Source organism: Microplitis mediator, chromosome 8 (genome assembly GCF_029852145.1).
Source record: "Microplitis mediator isolate UGA2020A chromosome 8, iyMicMedi2.1, whole genome shotgun sequence".
Lineage (NCBI taxonomy): Eukaryota > Metazoa > Arthropoda > Insecta > Hymenoptera > Braconidae > Microplitis > Microplitis mediator.
Window position 1 is genome coordinate 3,619,493 of NC_079976.1, and position 23,103 is coordinate 3,642,595.

At 29.5% G+C, this 23,103-nt stretch overlaps 2 protein-coding genes across 12 annotated transcripts in view; one reads left to right on the plus strand and one right to left on the minus strand.

Moving 5' to 3' along the window:
• Positions 1-734: 734 nt before the first annotated feature.
• LOC130672685 (tyrosine-protein phosphatase non-receptor type 1) lies at positions 735-11,782 on the plus strand. Of its 6 annotated transcripts, none has more exons than XR_008990755.1 (12): positions 735-842; positions 1,152-1,229; positions 1,311-1,428; positions 2,654-2,815; positions 3,362-3,621; positions 3,874-4,099; positions 4,175-4,324; positions 4,461-4,632; positions 4,822-5,008; positions 6,449-6,591; positions 9,646-11,420; positions 11,522-11,782. XR_008990755.1 is itself a non-coding variant. In XM_057477364.1 (10 exons), exons 2-10 carry the CDS (start codon positions 1,339-1,341, stop codon positions 9,780-9,782), a joined length of 1,527 nt encoding a protein of 508 aa, XP_057333347.1. In that variant the 5' UTR covers positions 800-1,229; positions 1,311-1,338; the 3' UTR covers positions 9,783-11,782. The 6 variants fall into 6 exon arrangements, 1 of the variants encoding a protein (XP_057333347.1); XR_008990757.1 differs by having other exon boundaries at positions 740-842; positions 1,334-1,428; XR_008990754.1 differs by having other exon boundaries at positions 800-1,229; positions 9,646-11,228; positions 11,300-11,420.
• Positions 11,783-13,024: 1,242 nt separating this feature from the next.
• The window catches only part of LOC130672681 (serine/threonine-protein phosphatase 4 regulatory subunit 1-like), a 107,867-nt gene continuing 97,788 nt past the window's right edge, over positions 13,025-23,103 (minus strand). For 5 of the 6 annotated variants that reach the window (XM_057477356.1, XM_057477353.1, XM_057477355.1 and 2 more), the window contains 6 exons: positions 21,664-21,776; positions 18,808-18,950; positions 18,196-18,342; positions 15,848-16,018; positions 15,480-15,772; positions 13,025-15,001 (listed from right to left, as the gene is read on the minus strand). In XM_057477356.1, coding sequence (XP_057333339.1) covers positions 13,081-15,001; positions 15,480-15,772; positions 15,848-16,018; positions 18,196-18,342; positions 18,808-18,950; positions 21,664-21,776 — 2,788 coding nt within the window. In that variant the 3' untranslated portion in view covers positions 13,025-13,080. The remainder of the gene's footprint in view (positions 15,002-15,479; positions 15,773-15,847; positions 16,019-18,195; positions 18,343-18,807; positions 18,951-21,663; positions 21,777-23,103) is intronic. The other variant, XM_057477354.1, reaches the window with a different exon arrangement.

Genomic DNA, 23,103 nt, shown 5'->3' on the forward strand with positions numbered 1-23,103 from the left:
TGAATCACAAGTATGAGGGCTGACTGATATTAAATGAGAGTGAATGTAGCAGACATGAGACATTTTATAAATTTTAAATAAATGAGTTAATAAAATAATGAAATTTTAAAAAATGCGCGCACTGATTTTTTGTTTATCTAAATACGCATTTTTAAATTTTGATTCTATTGGGGAAGTCTACGGTTTCCGTGGCGACACCAAATGATTGCGAATTCTTGTAGAACTCGACGAAACAAGACTTTTTTTCAAATAGCTGTAACTTCTTCAAAAATGGGCGAATTCAGACGTTTTTTTTTTTCAAAATTTTCATCTTTAAACGCACTCGCTGGAAAAAAACAAAAAAATTGAAGATATTAAAATCTATGAAATAATTCACTTTTTTGAAAAAATCGCATTTTTCTCGAAATCAATTTTTCTCAAAAACTAAGCGAGATATCGAAAAATTTTATTCTTTAAGAAAGTCTTATTTCGTCGGGTTCTACAAGAGTTCGCGGTCATTTAACGGCGCCACGGAAACCGTAAAATCCCCCACAATTTTTTTGAAACAAACAAATAAAAATACTTACAAAATAAATTTTAAAAAAATCCATACGCAATATTTTTACCTGTCAAATTTTTATTTTGAAAAATAATTACTGTCAGTTGAATAAAACCTGAATTATTATCATCCATCGGCCTGTCAGATTCTTCGAGAGTTAAATTTTTAAACAAAAATTCACCAGAGGCAGCAGCATCTCATTCCCACCTAAAAGAGAACAAGTCTCCAGTGATATTTTTTAAGCATTTCAGCTTCTCACTTTCCAGATATTTCATTTTATAGCCCATAGCCTCAATACAGACACGTAAGTGTGCATAGTGTATGTCGGTTGTGTTAATTAACAACGAATTACATTGTAATTGCCAGGACTGCTTACAGTTTCACCGAAACTTAAATAAAAATCTAAAACGAGGCAGGACCTCGACAACGAGTTCAATAAATAAAAGAAAAATTTATTGGATTAAGAAAAATCGGCTGGCAAGTGACAATTTCTTATGGCCAAAGGCCGAGCAAATCCTTGAAGTTGCTCCAAAAGAGCCCTCGGCTCCACGAATTTTTTTTTTTTACTCTTATTTTATGTTTCATCTTTTTTTTCATTTTTTACTCCTCATAGTTTTCGGGTGTTACGTTACGATTATTATAAATACCGACACACTTGTCTGACTTTGCTGGTAAAAATAATCAACACGAGGTAATTTCTCACAAAGGAAATAAATAATAATAATTATTTTATTTTTAACATAGTATAAATAAATTTTTAAAAAATCATCAGCAATTAAATTGAAGAAAACTCAGTCAGGATGAGCACAGAAACGAGGGACGCCGTCAGCAACGTCGAGACTGAATTTCTGGAGATAAATTCAAAGGGAGCTTGGGCGATTTTATACCAGGTATTTAAAAGTCATCAGTCATTATTATTAATTAATAGTTTATAATAACAATTATAATTTAATTTAATAAATAATTAATAATTAAAAGACTTAATTTATTTGTTTTGTTTTCAGTAACAAGTTAATTAAATTGCAGCTACTGTACACTAATATAAATCTTTAATTTAAATCTGAATCTGTAATCGCGAATCCATAATCTCATTGTCAGAAATCCAATTACAGGTCAACAGTAAATTGGATTTTGAATTTTAAAGTCTATTATTTATTTAGTTTTTTTATGAGTGTCGCAGATATGAGACATTTTATTTTTTTTAATTTTATTTATTTTTTATTTTTAAAAAATGCGCGCACTGATTTTTAAATTATTTAAGTACGCATTTTAAAATTTTCATTCTTTTGTTTATTCAAAAATTTAAAAAAATTTATGAGTGTGATAGCAAACATAAATTAATAGAGTAAATAATTAATAAAATAAAATTTTTAAAAAATGCACATTCAAAAAATTTTGAAATTAATAAGTGCATTTTTTAAAAATTATTTATTTGAAATTTTAAATTTGTCTGACGTCTGCGACATTGACACTCGTAAAAGTTGCCAATTGTCAGCCGAATTTTCGCACATTTTTTTTCTTTTTAAATAAATATATATAATGTGTACATAGTACATGACGTAAAAAATATATGTATATGATTTTAATTAAAACAAACTATTTTATACTCGGATGATTAATGAGTCGTAAATAATACGACATCAACTGGTTAATTACACCCGTGTTATATTTTTAGCTTTTTAATGCCGTTGATTCCAATGACTCATAAATAATTGAATATAAAAAAAAATAATAATAATAAGAGAGAATTAATGAATGAAAATAATGATATATTATAATTATAAATTTTAATTAAATTACGTGAATTATTTTTAACCCAGCAAACAAAATTTTTAACTCTATGTCCGGTTGCGTGGGTGTTAATAATATATGATTGTAATAATTGCCAAGAATATACAATACACTAGTGTTTTGTTCTCTTGTTTATTTTTTTTCGAGAAACTAAACAATAACTTATTTGTATTCATATATATTTATATATTTTTACTGTAGATCCTTTTGTTTTATTCTTATTTTTATTTAGATTTATGGGTTAATATTAATATTAATATTAATATAAATTTGTTTAAGTGTTTTGGGAACTAATTAATGTATTTTTAATAATTATTGTTACAGCACATTCGTAATGAGTCGAGTAATTACGATTACTCGTGCAATGAATCGAAAAAATTGCAGAATAAAAATCTTAATCGGTACAGAGATGTTGCGCCTTATGATCATACGAGAGTTATTTTAAAAAGAGGCTCTTGTGATTATATCAATGCGAACCTTGTTAAGGTAAATCTATTATTTAATTGAGTTATTGTTTAATTACTTGAGTATTTAATTATAAATTTCATTCGAATTGGAGGTAAATTCGATTTTTTTTTAAATACTTCAATTAAACGCTGATATCTTTTGAAATATTGAAAATATGGAAAAATTTACAGAGACCATTTTTGTAGAGAATTTAATTCTCTAAAAAAATGGTCTCTTTGAATTTTTTCATATTTTTGATATTTCAAAAGATATAGAAGATTTAAGTTCCAGTAAAAAAATAAATTATAAATTTTTGTTGAAATTTTTTTTTTTTAAATTTAAAACACTGATATCTATTGAAATATTGAAGATACGTAAAAATTGATGAGGAACAATTTTGTAGAGAATTAAATTTTCTATAAAAATGGTCTCTTTGAATTTTTACATATTGTTGATTGTTTCAAAGATACAATTAAAAGAAACAAAAATAATTTTTTTGTAATAAAAAAAAAGAGCAAATCTCCAAAAATGGGGTGATTTTAAATTTATTAATTAGTTAATTATTGATAATTTTATTTATCGTAGATGGAAAAAGCACATCGACAATATATTTTGACTCAAGGACCATTGCCATGTACTGCTGGACACTTCTGGCTGATGGTTTGGGAGCAAAATTCAAAGGCCATTCTTATGCTGAATAAAGTGATCGAAAAAGAACAAGTAAAGTGCCATCAATATTGGCCACTCGGTGGCTCCAACAGCACAATGACATTTCCCGATGTTAATTTAAAAGTTGACTTTGTTAAGAAAATCGAAACCTCTCACTATACAACCAGTACACTGAGGTAATTATTATTTTAAAATACATAATTACTAGAAAAATATATAAGTATAATTATACTCGTGATGTCAACTAACGAGAAATTGATAAGCTGTTGGGAAATCTCGACCTCACTGATCTTGGTATTCAATTATATCGCGATAATCTTTCCGTTGACATTTATTACAATTACACAATTATTTATAATCACAATTGTTTCCTTATCATAAATATAAATATAAATTACAATTATTATAAATATGTTTTAATGTTTAAGATTGACGGACCTTGAGACAAAACAAAGCAGAGAAATTTTGCACTTCCACTACATCACCTGGCCAGATTTCGGAGTACCCCAAAGTCCGGTAGCATTTTTACGATTTTTAGTTGACGTGAGAAAATCCGGCGCCCTCGATTCAAATGTCGGGCCGCCTATCGTTCATTGCTCCGCTGGAATCGGTCGCTCTGGGACATTTTGTCTCGTGGATACTTGTCTTGTTTTGGTCAGTAGTCACTTAAAATTATCAACACTCTGCTTTAAAAAATTACCAATAATAAATAAAATCATTAATAAATAGATTGAGGAAAATGGATTGAACTCAGTAAATGTCAAAGAAGTTTTACTAGAAATGAGACGATCGCGCATGGGATTGATTCAAACACCAGATCAACTCCGGTTTTCATATGCAGCAATTATTGAAGGAGCTAAACAATTGCCATCAAATAACGTGATAACCCATAGCAATTATCAGTAGGACGTTGCTTTTAATTTAGAAAAATTTTTGAATATTTAAAAGCTTTGTACTACTGCGTAATTTTAAAGTAACAATGATTTTTAATTAAAATTATATTTTTTGCTGATAGAATCTGGATGATGGCATTGAAATAATAAATCACTACGATGTTGTAAACAACGATATCATGAATTCATCTCAAGAAGAAGACGATGAGCCGCCACCATTACCTCCACCACGGGGTGACAGTCTTACAAGAAGTATGATGTCTGATTTGACACCGAGTCCTGTCTCTGAGAATGGTAATTTTTTTTATTAATTAATATATTGTGTAGCAAAGGATGGAACAGGAAAATTTAAGACGAGGGTGAAGCTGACTCGTGTTAAAAAAATCGGCAAACAGGCATCGGAACTCGCAGTTTTGATGCCGGTGATGTAAAAATAATTAAATTAATGTGATAATGACTTATTTATTGATTTGTCTGTTGTAGAAAATGGAACTGGTCCACCAAATAAACCATTACCCATGGAACCGCCGATACTAATTGATAATATTAATAAACTACCGACAACAAATTCAAATAACGTACACGAAAATAATGTCGACGTGGTAGGGGAAGAAGACAGTGAAAATGCATTACTCAGAGACAGTTCTCCACGTAGTGATACATCAGACACGTGAGTTTATTTATTTATATTTTGTAGTATAATTAGAGAAAGTAATACGACAATACACGCTGATTATTTTATAATAATTAGTCGTCGGGAATTTTTGAGGTGAAAATGTCTCCTGACCTCTTCCTTACTCAGAAAATTAAACGGATTTTTATTGCACCCATAGAATAAATCGACGTTCGAATTAGCAAATTGTCTAATTTAATATTTTTCAATAGGTGATTCTGTGCAATTTTTAAAATTAATATTTGAAACAATGAATAAGAAATTTAGTACTTTCAAGTACGAAAACTTGAACCGTTTACTGAGAATGTATGAGGATGAATGAAGATGAATGATGAGTGTAGATGGATAAAGATGGGTAAGGAAAATCATGAATTTTCCTATCCATTTCCACGATTATTCCTCGCTTTCCGGCGTTGGAAATTGCAAGTCCTTCTTACGGCATTAAATAAATTAATATACTAATAGTCAGAAAAAAAATTATTTGAGTAACCTAGACAAAAATATTATGCATATACTAGATATGGAATTGATTTTTAGCTGAAAAAAAATTTTTAAATTACTTTTTTTTCGCACAAATGAAAAATTTTCTGAAATAGAGTTAGACAATTTGCTAATTAGAACGTCGAAATGGAAATTCAAAATTTTTAGCCTCTGTTAAAATTCCAAAAAATGCAAAATCTCTTTCGATTTCCGATGTTTATTCGTGAATTGAATTAAAATCACTTACCGTTATCCCTAATGGTTACTTTTGGCACCAGGGTGCCTATAAAAAATTTTTTAAATTTATATTTACGTATTCACTTTTTACAAAAAAAAAATTTCTGAATTCTATTCAATTTTACAAATTATGCAATTATCGTATCTGTAATGCAATATAATAATAATTCTTATATTTATTAAATACTCAGGGTGTTAATTAAAAGTCTGATAATCAGTAGCATTAATTTTTTATGATACTGAAGTCAGCCGAGGTCTAATAATTTTTGGATTTTTTTTAAACGAGAAATTATAAAAAAAAAAAAAATATTTCAAAAAATTGCACCTGTAGTTTTTAAAATTTTCTACAAGTGCATATTTTTAGTTTTTTTTTTTTCTTCAAATTTAATTGTTAACAAAAAAATCCAAAAATTTTTAATTGTCTGCCAGCTTCAGGATCGTGAAATTTTATGATACTGAAGTTAGCAGACATCTAGTAATTTTTGGATTTTTTTTTAGACGATAAACCATAAAAAAAAAAATATTTGAAAAAATTGCACCTGTAGTTTTTTAAATTTTCTACATGTGTATTTTTTTATTTTATTTTTTTGCCATTGATTTGTTGGAAAACAAAAATTCAAAAATTTTAAAATGTCTGCTAACTTCAGGATCATGAAATTTTTGTATGTACTGTTTATATAAATATATAAAATACTAATAAAATATGATATTAAATTATAGGAAAAATGAATTACGTCAACGTCATCAGGAGAAGAAAGATCGACTGGCGAAACAGGTGCGGGAAATGAAACGTCGCCAACAGCAAACGGAAAATTGGCAAAAATTCAAGAGGTCAATATTCAAGCCCGTAACACTAGGCATAGGTACCGTAATAATCGGCGGGGGCGTTATCGCGATTTGCGGATATCTTTATTTACGTGGATAAAAATAAAAAAAATAAAATTATTAAAAACTTTGACGTTTCTGGGATAATTAAAAACTGATAAATAATAAAATAGTTTAAAAACTAAATCACAAGGTTACGTGGATCAAATTAAATCGAGCTTTTACTTTAAATAAAAAACTTTAAAAAATAAATAATTTACACTGCAACAAAAAAAGGCCAATGGAGTTTTTAAACGCATAAATATTTTAATTATTTAACACCAGCTAGCAATGAATTTTATGATCCACGTTTTTAAATGAGAGGAGGGACTGATAAGAGCGAAACAGGGGTATAATTGAGGAGTAATTATTAATACTGATATGATAATAAAGGACTAATAAGAAAATTGAAGTGAAATGGAAATTATTCCATAAAAAAAATAAAATAAAAATTTTGGTATTTGTATTTTTGTATTGTGATCCATAACCGATGAGTCTGTAGAATATGTAGAGAATTATTTTCTCTTGTTTCAATTATTTCTTGACGTTATTTATCATACGATTTATAAAATAAGTGATTAAAGTTTTTATGATAAAAGATTTAATAATTATTGATGATTGAACTTTACGCGTAAATCAACATATATATAAATATATATTTTATTATTATTATTTTTTATATTATACCGGTTTATTGTAATTATAAATAGTTTAAAAAATGAACAAAATCGCGTTTGGTCGCTTGACTCTCTGTCTCATGATGGATTTTTATTATTAATTTTTAAAAATAATCGTATTATTTTTTTTAAAAAACTGGGACACAATTTTCTTGTATTTACGGTTTATTTTTTATTTAAATTTAAATAAATAAATAAGTAAAATATTAATGATAATAATAATAAATGTAGTCATTAGATGAAAATAGTGTGATAGTTATAGATATCGATAGTTACTTTTGTATCAACTTTAGGCTGCATATTAAAATTTTTCCGATAACAATAACAATTTAAAATTAATAAATAATTAATTAATTAATCCAATGGTATAATCGCGTAGAGACTGATCGTAAGATTACAAGATAAAGATAAAGAGTCATTTGTTTACTTGTTGATTGATAAATATTCAGAGGCTGTCCAACGACAAATGGGTCTTACTGATAATTATTAAGTAAAGTGATTAATTTTCGTGCTGATCCTATTAATTGTTTTATTTTATTTATAAATCAACATTCCGATGCCATAAATGCTCATTACCACGGTGCTAATCACTGATATATATTATTAAATAATAATAATAAATATGAAATTATACGCGAGGGGATTTTCAAAAAAATATTATGGTAGGGACAAGATTTTTGCTGAACTTCGAAATGAGTGGTTCAGATTTTTTAATATTACGGCGAAAATATTAGTCTTATAAAAAAACTTTTGAAACAAAAGTTGTAGGAAATTTATTTTTATAAAAAAAATGTCTCTTATGATTTTTTTATACGACCAATATTTTCACTGTAATTCCAAAATTTAGATTCATAATAAATCATTCAAATTTTTGTTAATTATGAAAATCTTAATTTTGAAATTACGGTGAAAATATTGGTCGTATAAAAAAAACGTAGAAGACATTTTCTATAGAAAATAAAATTTCCTACAACTTTTATTCGAAAAATTTTTTTGCACGGCCAATATTTCCACTGTTATTACAAAAAAAATTGGGCACCATTAATTATTAATTGTTATTTTTTTAATAAAAGCAAAAATCCTGGTCCTAATGATGAGTTTTTGAGCTGAATTATTGATTACGATGACAAATATAATGAATTTTTTAAAAAATTTTCTACGATTTGATAATGAAATTTGTATATGAATTTTGATGGACAAATCTTGTGGCATTTTTATTTTTTATATTTTTGATAAATATGTGGAATAGAAATGCAGTAAGTGCCTGTTCTTAATAGTAATTTTATAAAATATAAATTGACAAGTTATTTTTATTACTTGTTATTTATATTTATTAATTCAAAAACTGATTATTTTTGATGATACTGAAGTTCGTCGACGTCTAATAACTTTTTGAATTTTGAATTTCGTGCCGAATTATAAAAAAAACAATATTTTTAAAAATTGCACTCGTAGTTTTTTAAATTTTCAACATGTGCATTTTTTTAGTTTTATTTTTCTCATTTATTTGTCGATAAAAATTTTTTGATTTTTTTTTGAACAATTAAATTTGAAAAAAAAAAAAAAAAAACTAAATAAATGCACATGTAGAAAATTAAAAAGACTACAAGTGCAATATTTTTAAATATTTTTTTTTCATAATTTATCGTTTTTTGAAAATTCCAAAAATTATTAGACGTCGGCTAATTTATGATCCTGAAGTTGGCAGACAATTGATGATTTTTGAATTTTTTTTTAACTGATTAATTACAAAAAAAAAAAAAATAAAAAAATGCACATGTAGGAAATTAAAAAATCTATAAGTGCAATTATTTAAAATATTTTTTTTTTTATAATTTATAATTTTTTAAGAATTCTAAAGTTAGTAGACGTCGGCCAAATTCAGTATCACGCTAATTTCAGTATCATGTTAATTTCAGGATCACTATTTTTTAGGCAGTTTGGATTTTTTTTTTTTTACATATGTTGTGATTGATGATCCCCAGTCGCGATAATTAGTCTCATTTTATTATTTTATGAAAAAATGATGAGGAAGTGGGACAGCACGAAATTTTTTTTACACAATTAAAAAAAAAGAACAAATAATAAAAGAAAATTTATAATTAATGAAAATCGTTTTAAAATAGTTATTTTTAATTAAGTTTATTTTTTTAAACCCTCACGGGATCGAGAAAATTTAAATTTTCAAAAAAATATTAATTACCTTTTTTTAAAATTCAAATATTTGAATTTCCCGGTTAAAATTTAAAAAAAAATTTAAATCTTCTCGTTTTATTTTAATTTAATTTTATAAGTAAAAAAAAAAAATAAAAAAAAAGTATAAGATGTATATAAATATAAAAAAGAATGACTTTTTATGTAGTAAATTTATTTCAGATCAAAAAGCGAAACAACGGAATCAGTTCAAGTGCACGAGGAAGCTGACTCTACTTGATGACGAAAATAAAAGAAGAATAAATAATTTTTTACGTAAACTTAATAAACTTATAATCAAAAGCAATAAAAATACGTAACAAAATTTCCTCTCCTGGGAGCGAAGACGCCGGTGTATATTTATTGAGTCAAAAATAAAACTAATTAACAAAAATAAAATATATCAGTCAATAAAATTAATTAATTCAAATCCTGCTTCTTCGCTACGCTCGAGATAAAACAAAAACAAAAACAACAAAACAAAACAATTAACAAAATTAATTACATGAAATTATCTTGCCGATAGTCAATTGTGATAATTAAATCAAAGACGTATTCAAATAAATTTTATTATCATTTTATATTTATAATTTATTATATTTATATTTTACAAGGAATTTAATTGTCACTTTAAGTAACAGCGTAAATTATATTTTGTTATTTATTTTTTTTTCGATTAATGAGATTCTTTGCACGCTGGAGTTACCGTAAAATCAGTGCGTCAATCGCGCTGGGTTATGGTGAAATTTTCATCAGCAATTTTTTTACTCTGGAGTCTGGCGCTCGTCTCTTTGATCGGTCTGATGGTCGACTCTAAGAGCCATCATGTTCATCATACCCCGAGATCTCATCTCCATCCGCATTCTAACTCACGTCATCAACGTCATTACGATTTGCATCACCGGAAGTCCAGTCGAAATAAAAGATCTGAGTCAACTGTCAATCCTCTGACTGCTGACAATTTTATAAATAATAATAATAATAGTAATAATAAATCAATTGATATTAATACTGATAGTGATAAGAAAATGATGATAAATTCAGATAAATCTCTGGTTGATCTCGAAAAATTATTTGGACCAATACCTCATCAGCTCTATGACCACATTCGCGTCAAGCGGAATAATTTGAAAAATAATTTCGGCGAATCGAGTCCGCTGGCGTCATCAGAATATTTAAAAAAATTGGCGGATTCATTCGCGGGTCCAGCGGCTGAAAATGATCAGGATAATTTCGACGAGTTGGAAACTAATGACAGGCAGCTGTCATTTAACTCTGATGACCTGCTGAGAAAAAAACGTCGTGCTGATTTAGATGACGACTTTGAGGAAACGAATTTTTTTCCTGATGATTCGCGGCTGGTTAATTTGATTCGGACGAAAAGATTTGGAGATCCTGATAAGAAAACTGGAAGATCAGCTAAAGGTAAAAGAAATGTGAGAAATAAAAAAAATATTAAGCAGGAACATGCTGGGAAAGGGAGAGACGGGTTCAGATTGAAGCGCAAGAGTAAAATTACCGGTAACAAGAGACTGAAGAAAGAAAATTTGAATGATAAATTAAGTCGGGAGAAAAATAAAATAAAAGATAAGAGTAAATTAAAAAGGTGTACGAAGACTAGTATCAGTAAAAATGATAAAAATTTAAATAAGAAACATGATAAAGTAAAAAGTAAAGTACGCAGGAGACGTAATTCCGTAGGAGATTCAAAAGCTTTGGCGCCGCTCGAAGAAATACGAGATCTTGCAGCAAATCTAGTTTCAAAGGTTACTACACTTGACAAGTATTTAATAAATATGAGGAATTGTTGATGTATATATTTGTTATAAATTTAAAGGTCGACGAGCTCGAGGGATCGATAAAAATAAACCGAAGATCCGGGCGTAATTCTCATGGGTATCCGTCAGCAATCAGCAATTCGAAGCGCGTTCATCATCTTCTAGGATCTCGACACTCAGGTACGATTTTTATAAAAAATAAATAAATAATTTAGTTTGTTTTTGTTGCTGCTGATTACTAATTTAAATTAAAAAACTAAATTACATATTTGGAATTGAAGATAGCTAGTGATTTTAGTTATTCACCTGACAAGTTTATGATACGACCGATAATGAGAATGAAAAGACGAAAAAATAACAGATCGAGGATCAGAAAAATAAAGAGGAAGAGGAAGAGGAAGAGAATGAATGATGATAATGATATTGATAATAAAATAGACACGTGTAAAAAACCCAGAGGAATGAAAAATAAAAAATGGGCGCGTTGGACTGACTGGAGTAGTTGCTCAGTAACTTGTGGTAAGGGACGACAAATACGATGGCGTCATTGCAGACGTAATTGCAAAAATGCTGAAACGGAAATGGAGGAAAAAACTTGTCAATTACCAGCCTGCGCACCTGCTAGATTATTCGGAATATTCTAATTACTTATCACACAAATATATACTTATACTTATACTATTATTAGATACCATTATAATTTTATATAAATAAATTTACAAAAAAATTTAATTAAATTTATCTTTTACTAATCAATATTAAGATTTATTTTCTTGCATTCATTGAGCTATCAAATACATCATGTATTTATTATACACATTATTATTATTTATTATTTATTATAACAATAACGCAGAACGTATATTCACAATAATCGGTGCGGTTTGTTTTAAAAAATTTATTTACTGTGAATATATGACAAAGTCTTTGTAATTGTTTAGTTTTTTGTTGCTTCACTAATTGATTTTATTGTACAATCCTGTGGTAATTATCACTCAGTGTCACAAGGACAATTGAAAATTATAATTATTTAATTATTATTATTATACAATACAGGAATTTACAATTATCATATTTTTTTATTCAAATCTTTCCTGTCGGATGGACATTTACACGTCACACATTCGCTTTATTACAACAAAATCGATTTTATTTTAAAAGTAACAACAAATGAATGGAAAGTTTTATAAAAAGACATAAAAAAAAAATTATATTTTATTTAAATGGAATCAGTCGAGTATTTCACCGACCAGTGGATTAAAATTGCGGCAAAATGGATGAATTACAAAGCCTATAAAATTTTTAAAAATTATTTTTATTTTCAATGCTACCTAAAAAAAATCCCTAGAAATTTTTACTTAATTAACAATTTAATTATTTATTGAAAAAATTTAATCGCTCGATTTCTAAATATTCAACTTTTTTTTTTTATTTATTAATAGGCAGTAAAAAATTTTCGCACTAAAACGTCTGACGATTTGGATAAAAATATCACCAAATTCATGTTAAATTTGAGCTTTAAATACAAATGCTGATTATTATTATCATTAATATTAACATTAATAATTATCATTATTTTAATATATATTTATATTCGTGATAAAACAAATAATATCTCCGTCAACGAATTTTTTTACACTATTTACTCAGTTATTAAATAAAATAGTGAGCACTAAAAACAATAATAACAAAATCTAGGCTGGTTGTTTGCTCTGTTAAATTTATTAAAAGATTTTGTTTATTAATTATAACGTAATACGTATTAATTAATTAATTAATCAATCAATCAATTGAAGATACATGGACATGAGTTTTGACGTGAAAAAATTTTTTTAAACCCCTAATTGCCATCCAACTGTCTTTTATGACTGACACTAGGAAGATCTCTAATTTCTGGCCACTTGAATGCTTGATATTTACCGACACTACCGCCAGCAATTGCTCTGACATCACGATCGGGATCTTCCCGTGATAGCTGTACCTTATTATTTATCAATTCAACCTCTTCCTCACTAAGAATATTGCTTATGTTGACAACTTGCGTCGTCAGTGTTCTGATAACAGCTAATCTGACATTAGGCACAACGTCTGATGATAAATCTAAAAGCCAGGGCAATAATTCACTTGAAAATTTTTCACCGCTTATGGCATCTTTGCTTATCAACGAGGCACAGAGTAATGCAAATGTTTGTCTGCATGTCCAGCGCGATGAGCTGGCAGTCAACATTGATCTCAATTCTTGGATTATTGCTGTGACCAGACTGTCATCGCTTGACAAATATGAAATTATTTGAGTGACAAGTTCAAGTGCCATTTGTCTTACCGCGGCAACTTTGTCGACTAACAGTGGGAATGACAGTGGCGCGATGTATTTAGCAACGTCATTGGTACTGTAGAGTGATACAGATTCAAGCAGACGACATGCAACTTCCTCACGAAATCGCCAATTACTTTCATTGTCTATTGATAAAAATGCCTTGAGACGGGGTAAAAAATGACAGCGATCTGCTGGCTTTAATACTTTTAAAAATGTCGCTAAATGTTTCAATGCACTTATTCTTACTTCGTCTAAATCTTTTATAAATCCATCGTAGATAGGCAGCAAATCTTGGGCTGATAATTCCTCGCCTAGTATCATCGCTACCTCATGGATACTTGATGCCATTGTACGACGTACTTTGTATTCACGTGCGTCTGATAAATATCCGTATGCTGTTTTCAACATTGGCCAGTTTTCTTTGCCGAGTGTCAAGACAACTGCGGGAAAATAAAATGCACAGAAACGGGGAATTTCGGCGTTGTTCCACTTGGAATTCCACCATGCCTCTGGTTCAGCCATGGATACAAAAAAATTAATCAGTTCTTGTGGTACTATTGTCTGACTATTATCATTATCTGATGGATTGTTGACGGCATAATTATTACGTTGTTTTGAATCTGATGACTCAAAATTACTATAATCTAATGATGTATTTGATATACTTATTGTTTCGCTCATCAATTTGTAATCGTCTGTTGAATTGTTTTGACTATTATTTAGTAAATCTTTATCTTCATCTTCGTATTGTCCGTTATCTTGTTCTCGCTCTTGTTCTTTATCTTGTTCGTTATCTTTATCATCTTCATAACAAGGATTTTTTTCAGTCTCATTATTTATTTCGTTCTTAATTTCTTTGCTATCCTGAGGATCATTGCTATCAATTTCATTACTTGTTGGTTCAACGTCGGTGTTATTGCGGGGGGTATCGGAATTATCAAGAGAATTTCTATCAGTATCAGTATCAGTTCCGGTTTCAGTTACAGCCTCGGTGTCTTCTGTCTCTGTCTTTATTTTGCCATCCGTAGATTCGTTGAGTGAATCATCTTGGTCTTTTAAATTTTCTCCGGCAGCTGATGAATCATTGGCATCATCAATTTCCATTAGATCATTGTCTAGTGGAGGTAAATCCGGTGGGGGTATGTAGTAGTAGAGAAATGAATTGAATTGATGATGATCTTCGTCAGCAGAATCTTCGTAATTTGATGTTTTGTTTAGTGAACCCAAGCTGTTCCACTGCTTCTTGGCTAAGTCAGCGCATTCCTTAGCCATTCTTTTTTGATACAGTTTGCTTCTACCTCCCATTTTCCTTCGGTATTTTTGTACGTTGTCTTCTTGGTTTTCCCTAGACATCGTGTTGTTCATCATTTCGTTGTCTTGCTCGTAATCTTCGTCTGATGCTGACTTACATGACATCGCCGACTCACCTGAATTGAAAGATATCCTGGTAAATAAAAAAAAAAATTATTTTAGTTAATAATTAATTAATTAGTCCATCAATTAAATTAATTTTGGTTTTTATATAAAATCTGTAGATACAGACTTTAATTTTTTAAATAAATTTAAATTAATTAGAGGAATTAATTGAAGTAAAAAGAAATTTTTTTTAATTAATTAGAAAAAAAAAATGTACTTGAAGATTAGAACGTTTTTTACAATGAAAATAATTCATGAAATTTGTGTCTAAAGGCGAATTTTGGGGTAGTGGGGGTTGGCCTGTCATTTTCGGGTGACGTGCGAAACATTTCCGAAATCTAGATCCCGTAGATTTTTTACTTTTTCTTATTTTCGTTTCGCGAAAAACGTTCCGATCTTCAGGTACATAAAAAAAAATAATTGATTGGAATTTTCGGTTGAAAAATTAAAAAAAAATTAAATTTCACACTAAAAAAAAATAAAAAAAAAATCATGCTCATACATACATGTTATACCTGAGCTCAGTACCATGCTGGTCTGTAAGTATGAGTTCACCGTAATGATTATACGCAATTCCAGTGAATTTCCTAGCAAAAGTTGATATAAAAGGACCAAGCATTTGGTAAGCTGATAATCTAACCCACTTGGACTCATCTTCTAGATGACTAGCTAATATCGTGGACAATGTTGTACGACGTAATTCAATCGGGACACAGCAGGCTACTGATACTATCACTTCTGCGCATGATTTTCTCACTGTCCAAACTGGATCTTTGCATAAATTTATGTACGCCGGCAGCTGTAAAGTTAATTTAATATTTTTACTTATGCTTATAATTATTGTTGAGGTAAAAAATAAAATAACAATACTTACCAATATGTCATACACTGTTTCTTTAGACATCGCCGTTGAAAATTCGCCGAAATGTATCGCACATAATTTACGTATAAAGAAATTAATGTCTGAGCATAGTGACAGGTAACGTTGTAAAAAAAGTCTCTCTGCTGTTTCAGGATCGAGTATAGAAGCGACTTTGCTCATTCCCTGCGAAGTCAAAAAAATAATTACGAATTAATAATTTATCAAAGAAAGTATTTCAAATTTTTTTAATTGCATCAGATTGAAAGATAAATTAAATATATAAATATTGGGTGTGCGAATAGTTCGAACTTATGAATTATTCGAAAATTTTAATATTTTTTACAATAATTCAAATTTTTGTCAGAGGTACTAGAGCTCAGACACAAAAATTATTTTTCGTCCCTCAAAAAACTGAGCTCTCCATTAAATAAAAATTCAATATTTGAAAGCTGGTCATAATTTTCTTGATTTGAATCAAAAATTTTTATGTACCTGAAGATCGGAACGTTTTTCACGCAAAGAAAATGAAAATAATTCATGAAATTTACGTCTAAAGGTGAATTTAAGGGTAGTTGGGGTGACCTGTCATTTTCGGGTGACATGCGAAACATTTCCGAAATCCAGATCCAGTAGATTTTCTACTTTTCATTTCTTTCTTCTTATTTTCGTTCCGCAAAAAACGTTCCGATCTTCAGGTACAAACTTTCGTATAATTTAAAAACTGAAGAGTTGTCCGAAAATTCAAATAATTCGATTCGATACGAACCCGATTCGCACACCCGTAGTAAATACAGAATTTAAACAAAAATAAAAACAGGGAGTGGTGATGGGATGGTGGTTCTTATCGTACCGTTTCGCTCATCAAAGCTGGCTGTGATATGAGTAAAAATGCACCACATCACAACCACTCTGATGGGCAAGACAGTCGATTAATCCTTTGCATGATGCTGATTGTAGTGACAAAAAATATCGCGATGAACGTGGGAAAAATATTTAATACGATGGTCAGTCACTGTCCAGCAAATTGAAAGACTTGGTCAAGTGAGGAAGGTCGTTTCCAAGGAAATCTAACTCGATCCATGTTTAAAGATCAACTGTTTCTTCAATTCTATACTCAAAGAGGTATTGCTGCTCTAGGTACAAAACATATCTATATATATTCTTCTTCTGGATCAACTCTCTGCTGGCGGTAACTCACTGCCGCGGAGAAGGAGGCCAGTGCACCGGTTAGGGCCTTGAAGAACGCTTACAAACAACAAGGTCGTTCACCGGTGTAGCAATATTCCGTATTCGGAACTGATCGGGATTAATTTTTCTGTTATGGCGATATTATAAAAAAGGTAAATAAATAAACAACAAAGTTAAAATAGTATTTTAATTTAAACTGATGATATTTCTTGTCTGTTAAGATTCATGACGTTGATTAACTTGGATTGTTTTGAATTTTGAATGCCGCGACGCTCATCAAAGCTGGCTGTGATATGACTCCATAATCGCATACAACAGCCACTCTGTGAGCGACGCAGTCATCAAGTAGTTTATAAAATCCTGTTCATTAAATATTCAAAATTTGAATGGTGAATTTTGGTGGTGATTTAAACACCGATCCAATTTGTCAAAAATGGCTGTGATATGAACGTAAGCAACACGTCACAACCAATTTGACGATTGGATCGCGTTCCTTGGCTACTTAAATTTATAAATAAATAATCAATACCTGAAATATAATACAGAGTTAAATTTAAAACTAATTATGATTATTAATGATGAATTTTTTTAGCTAAAGGTTAATAGCGCAGTAGATCAATAGTAATTCTGTTGATACTGAAGATTGGTTTTACGAGCCGACCTCATCAAAGTGGCTGTGATATGATTTAAAACATTTCACAACCAATTTGATGTACCGGACCGCAAAATGTTATCAACTGCTACCTCAAATTATTTACTTATTACAATTACTATCTTATATATTTAACTGGTTCATATATAAGGTTTGGATGACATCGGACACAATTTTGCTCATCAAAGCTGGCTGTGATAGTCGAACTCTATGACACACCAGCTTTGACGGCAAAAGCATGCCCACTTCTACCTACAATTTTTTAGTAAATAAATTATTTTTCTAATAATTAATTATATTTTTTTCAACTGCGCATGATGATCCAACAAACGCCACATGAAAGACAAGGTAGTGAGACGTAGAAGGTCGGATGATCATCTCACTACCCATGTCTTTCATACAGAATTCGCTTGTACTTTTTTTTTAAATTAATTAATTAATAGAAATACATAATTATATTTAAATAAACTAATAGACTATTTAATTAATGGCAATGAAAGTAATAATAATTAAAACTTACATCAATTGCAAAATTAATGTACTCCAGTTTTGCTGGCTGTGTTCCCATCGTTAAAAGTGTTGGTGCAACGACATTTTCAGCAGAGTTCTTGTCCAACAGGCCACGTTCTATTAGTGTTAAGAGCGCAGTATGAGTTGATTGTCGTACCTACATATTGTATTTTAAATTTAATTAATTTGTTTATTTTAAAAAAATTAAAAATACTAACGCGGGAAATATTTGAATTTTTAAATTACTGCAATTTTTTTTTTGTAATTGTAATTGCGGAGCTTGGGGTAATTAATTATTTATTAATATTGTGCAGAAAAATTTTAATTAATTTGAAAAAAAATAAAATTTAGTCAATTTATTTATTTTAAAAAAATTAAAAATACTAACGCGGGAAATATTTAAATTTTTAAATTACCGCAATTTTTTTTGTAATTGTAACTGCGGAAGCTTGGGGTAATTAATTATTTATTAATATTGTGCAGAAAAATTTAAATTAATTTTAAAAAATAAAATTTAATTAATTTTTTGGAAAATGAAATGAAGTATCGAGGGGATGAAAATTAGGCGACGCGTTTTTTTTGCTTGGAGGGAGAATAATTAAAGAAAAATATTAAAACGAACCTGTTGGTCAGTATCTTGAAGAAAACCAACGATGATGTGGATAAGATGATTTGATAAAATACTTCCGTATTTTTCTGGCGCTTCTTGGCAAATCATAGCGACGTGCGGCAGCTGCTCAACCAATTCCAATCTCACTGCTGATTCTATAAAAATTGGAAAAAAATTTTCTCTGTAAAATATTAATATAATACAATTCAAAGAATTCGGTTTTTGAAAAAAATATATATTTTTGAAACAATAAAATATTATTTATGAGGGTTTGCGCTTGTAAAAGTAACCCAAGCGAGTGACTAATCGGCTACGCAGGTAAATTTTTTTCTATTTTTAGAAAATACCTTTGCTCAAGTAACTTATCCAGGATGAATTGCATGTTGGCGTCCATTTTGCAGAAGTATTATTTTCAAAAAATATGTACGTTTATATATTAAATTAAATTAAATTAAATATTTTAATTATTCGTTGACTTCGCGCGTGTAAAAAAAAAATTAACTATTACAGAAAATTAAAAAAAAAACGCGTTGACTTTCAATAGACGCCAAGTTGGCAGGAAATGAATTTTCTAACGGTATAAAATTTTTCCAAGCTGACGACTGTTCTCTTCAAGCGCGGGGGTGCAACTGAAGCCCAACTCAGCACCTTTTCCTCAGCATTTGGCTGCCTGGAAAAAGGGCCTTACCCCCTCCAGGGAAAACGGACCAATGGTTGAACCGAAACCGAGTGGACTGATCGGCTTGGGTAATTTTCGTGGAAATTCCACTTTTGCCCTCTCTATTTTATTTATCTCTCAAGCATCTCCAGCTTGACACGCCACACGTGCTATACGCCACACATCTTCCCGCTTTTTTTCAATCGTCTCTCCCTCAATTTCCTCTCCTTAATTTTATTTTCATCTGCTGGTTCAGGCTGCCGCTGCTGTCCTATATGACATCCAGGTTCATATGCGCGCGTGCTCAACAATTGTCGGAAGGAGGACGATGACGATAGAACGGCTGTCGGGATTCATCCTGCAACTTACTCCTGCTTCTACGGCTGTTGCTCTTCCAATAGTTTTACTCAACTATTAACTATAAACTCAACTCTAAACTCTATTACTGTACTCTCTTTACTCTCTCTCTCTCTCTCTTGAAAGAGATTTTGTTGGCTTCTGTGCTCTTTACACTACAGGCTTATGAACATCAATCATCATGTCTTATCTTACATTTCCTTTTTTTTTTATTAGTACTCTACTAAAAATAAAAATATACATATGGTATATTTTCACTATATATATTTTTTTTAAATTATTTAAGTCACGAAAAAAAATACCCGCCGACAATTAAATAAAAAATTAAAAGTTGCATCGAAAATAATAACCGTTAAAAATGTAAAAGTATTTTAAAAGTCTGTAGAAAAAATAGCGATGCGTTTAAAAGTTCGCAGGGGATCCAAAAATATTCATCAGCATCAGTAGCGAGAGTAAGAAATTACAAGACATGAGGCATGAGGGTGATCCTTCTTCCGCCCTTGTATCTTCTTTTGGATTTGCTTTAGAAAAGATGAGTATGTAATGTAGCTGTAGTTGGGACAGAAGCTGGCACGTGTCACGGGGACCCAAGATGCGTTTTCTTACTCTCCCTATCCATGAAAGGAAGTTGTACTAAAAATACGACTATCGTTTTTTCTCTCCCTAATTTATTTTTTCTCCGGATGTAACGTAAGATTTATGCGTTTCATTTTATTGTTTAATGATCAATCATTTAAAATATAATCACCGCGGCCGATATCAATACTTATATATTCCTTTATGTATTTAATTATCAATTGATTAATTGATGAAATGAGGGGCAAAAGTTACGTACAAATGGCGGCGGTAATTTAAATTTTAAAAGAAATGTTACGGAGTAAACCATGGGGGTCCATATGCTTATTTTATTTATAAATATACACGACTCGTCTTATTTTGTCAGGATTTTTTTTTTTTACATTAACGCACTCGTACTACATTTCCGGTGACACGCGTGCCTTTATATGCAGCGATAGTGATCCGACATTACCATTTTTGGCTTTAAAATATTTTTATATATTTATTATTAGTATTTATGTGATAAATTAATTACCACTCAACAATTATTTTACTATTCATTTAAAAAATGCAACTCGTTAAATTTTTATTGCATCTTTATTAATTATTTGTGCGCAGTGCAATTAAAAAATATTTATTATTCGTCTCAATTATTTTAATTAAAAAAAAATAAAAAATTCATATCGAATAAAAAAATTAGTGCAGTTTGTTATTAAAAAAAAAAAAATAGTGTAAGTGCATAAAAATAAAACAAGGATTGACAAAATAATTAATTTCAATCCTTTTTTTAAGTGAAAATTAAAATTAAATTATTAATTATAATTAAAATCACCAAAATACTGTTGTAATTATTCATATATTTTTAAAGCCAAAGTAAAAATAAAAATAAAAAAAAAATAGCTTGGGATTTTTGCTTCCTGTTTGAAAGCTACGAAAAGGAGCGGGATTATAAGCAAAGATCTAGAGGATGCAGAGATTCACGGCGGTAATATAATGAACAAAGTTTTTATCCTCTAATGTTCATTATTTTTTTTTTTTACTTTTTATTTTTAACGCGTGCCGCGGCTGTATTTTATTTCCGTTAAAAAAAAAATACTGTATCATTTTATTTTATCGCTGTCATTTCTTAAACATTTTCTGTTTCGTATTATTATTTTTATTCAACTGTCACTGTTGATTTTTATTTTATTTTATTATTTTTATATATATAATTATATATAATTACGTGAAAATATTTAGGTTGCATTTTTTTTAGGGGAAAAATAATAATTCACGTTTTTAACGTAAAAACTCACCTGTGTCGTGGACTAATTTGTGGACGGGTTGCATTACTTCCGTGACATTTAAATCCGTTCCATTGTCTATAGCGCCCCGGAATATTTCTACTAATATTCGTCCAACAAGTTGTCTGTAACAAATAAATAAACAAAATTTAATAAATAAATTTAAAATTGATCCCAAAAAAATACAAGTATTCAGTTTCCATAAAAAATAATTTTAGTAAAAAATTTACCGCAGAGTAAGTAAACATTGCGGCAAAATTTAATTTTTTAAAACTGAGTCATAAAAAAAAAAAAAATAATAAAATGGTGGCCTGTATTAGATATTAGGCAGGCAATAGAAAAACTCAAAGAAATTATTGCGACGTAAGTAGATGCGTAGTAAATTCCCCACTTAGTGTATTTTATCATCATCAACAAAACGGGGGTTAAAATTTTTATAGCTGAGTAGTGGGGGAGAAGTAAGTCGAATAAAGCTCGAGGATTGGCTGTAGATCCCCCTACATGGTCAGTCAATCATTAGAGTGGGAGACACGCGACAACATGAGTCGCGGACGAGTATGCCGTGCTCCCATGTCTTTACGCCACGCCTACGACACCCGCGCAAACATGGCCGCGCGCGGATTTCTCGCGACGTCGCGGTCTCTTTTTACTTTAATGCCCATCGCCGTTTAATCATACAAACCCTTTTATATAGTAGGCCCTATTTTTATTGCATATTATCCTCATTTATTTTATTATCAATCTTAACAACTTTTTGTAAACTCTCTAAATTAATTATTCATCACTTTTAAATCCACTACGAAATTTTTTAATTTTCTCTATCTCTTGACATCTTAAAATTTTTTTCCGTGCATTTGAATCTCAATAATAAATTTTTCAATTATTTATTTAATAAAAATTCATCTTTTTTTTTTTAATGTGAAGAAGTTGAACTGAAATTTTTTAGAGAAATTTTTTTGATGAATTCGTAATTTAAAAATTTTTTGTGTGGAACAAAAATAAAACTTTCAAAGTCAATAAAGTTTTTGTATAAAAATAAGTTTGTATACAATATAAATATATGTTGTAATAAATAGTTTAATACATTGTAAAGCTATAGAGCAATTTTTGACATTAATAATGTAACAGTGGCACAGTGGGTTCGGTCATGTTGGTAGTAAACTAATCGATAATTCCCCGAAATTCGATCGAAGCCATGTAAAACCCGAAGACCCTTAATCTACCCCACACATCGTCCAAACAAAACAATAATAATAACAACAATTAAACAGTAAAATTTTGAAAATTTATGAATACAAAAAAAAATCAATTTGTAAAAGTCATTTTTATAAAAGATAGTTTACACGAGTCATCTTTTTCATCTGCCGATTGCCAGGTGTTGTTACAAATAATAATCAACTAGAGAACTAAAATTAGAGAACTGCAGACATCTGTCATCTATTAGTCTATTTT

Coding starts and splice junctions, on each gene's coding strand:
- LOC130672685 (XM_057477364.1), top strand. CDS start 1,339: ATGAGCACAGAAACGAGGGACGCCGTCAGCAACGTCGAGACTGAATTT. Junction 2,816..3,361: donor TCAATGCGAACCTTGTTAAG/GTAAATCTATTA, acceptor TATTTATCGTAG/ATGGAAAAAGCACATCGACA. Junction 4,100..4,174: donor TGGATACTTGTCTTGTTTTG/GTCAGTAGTCAC, acceptor ATTAATAAATAG/ATTGAGGAAAATGGATTGAA.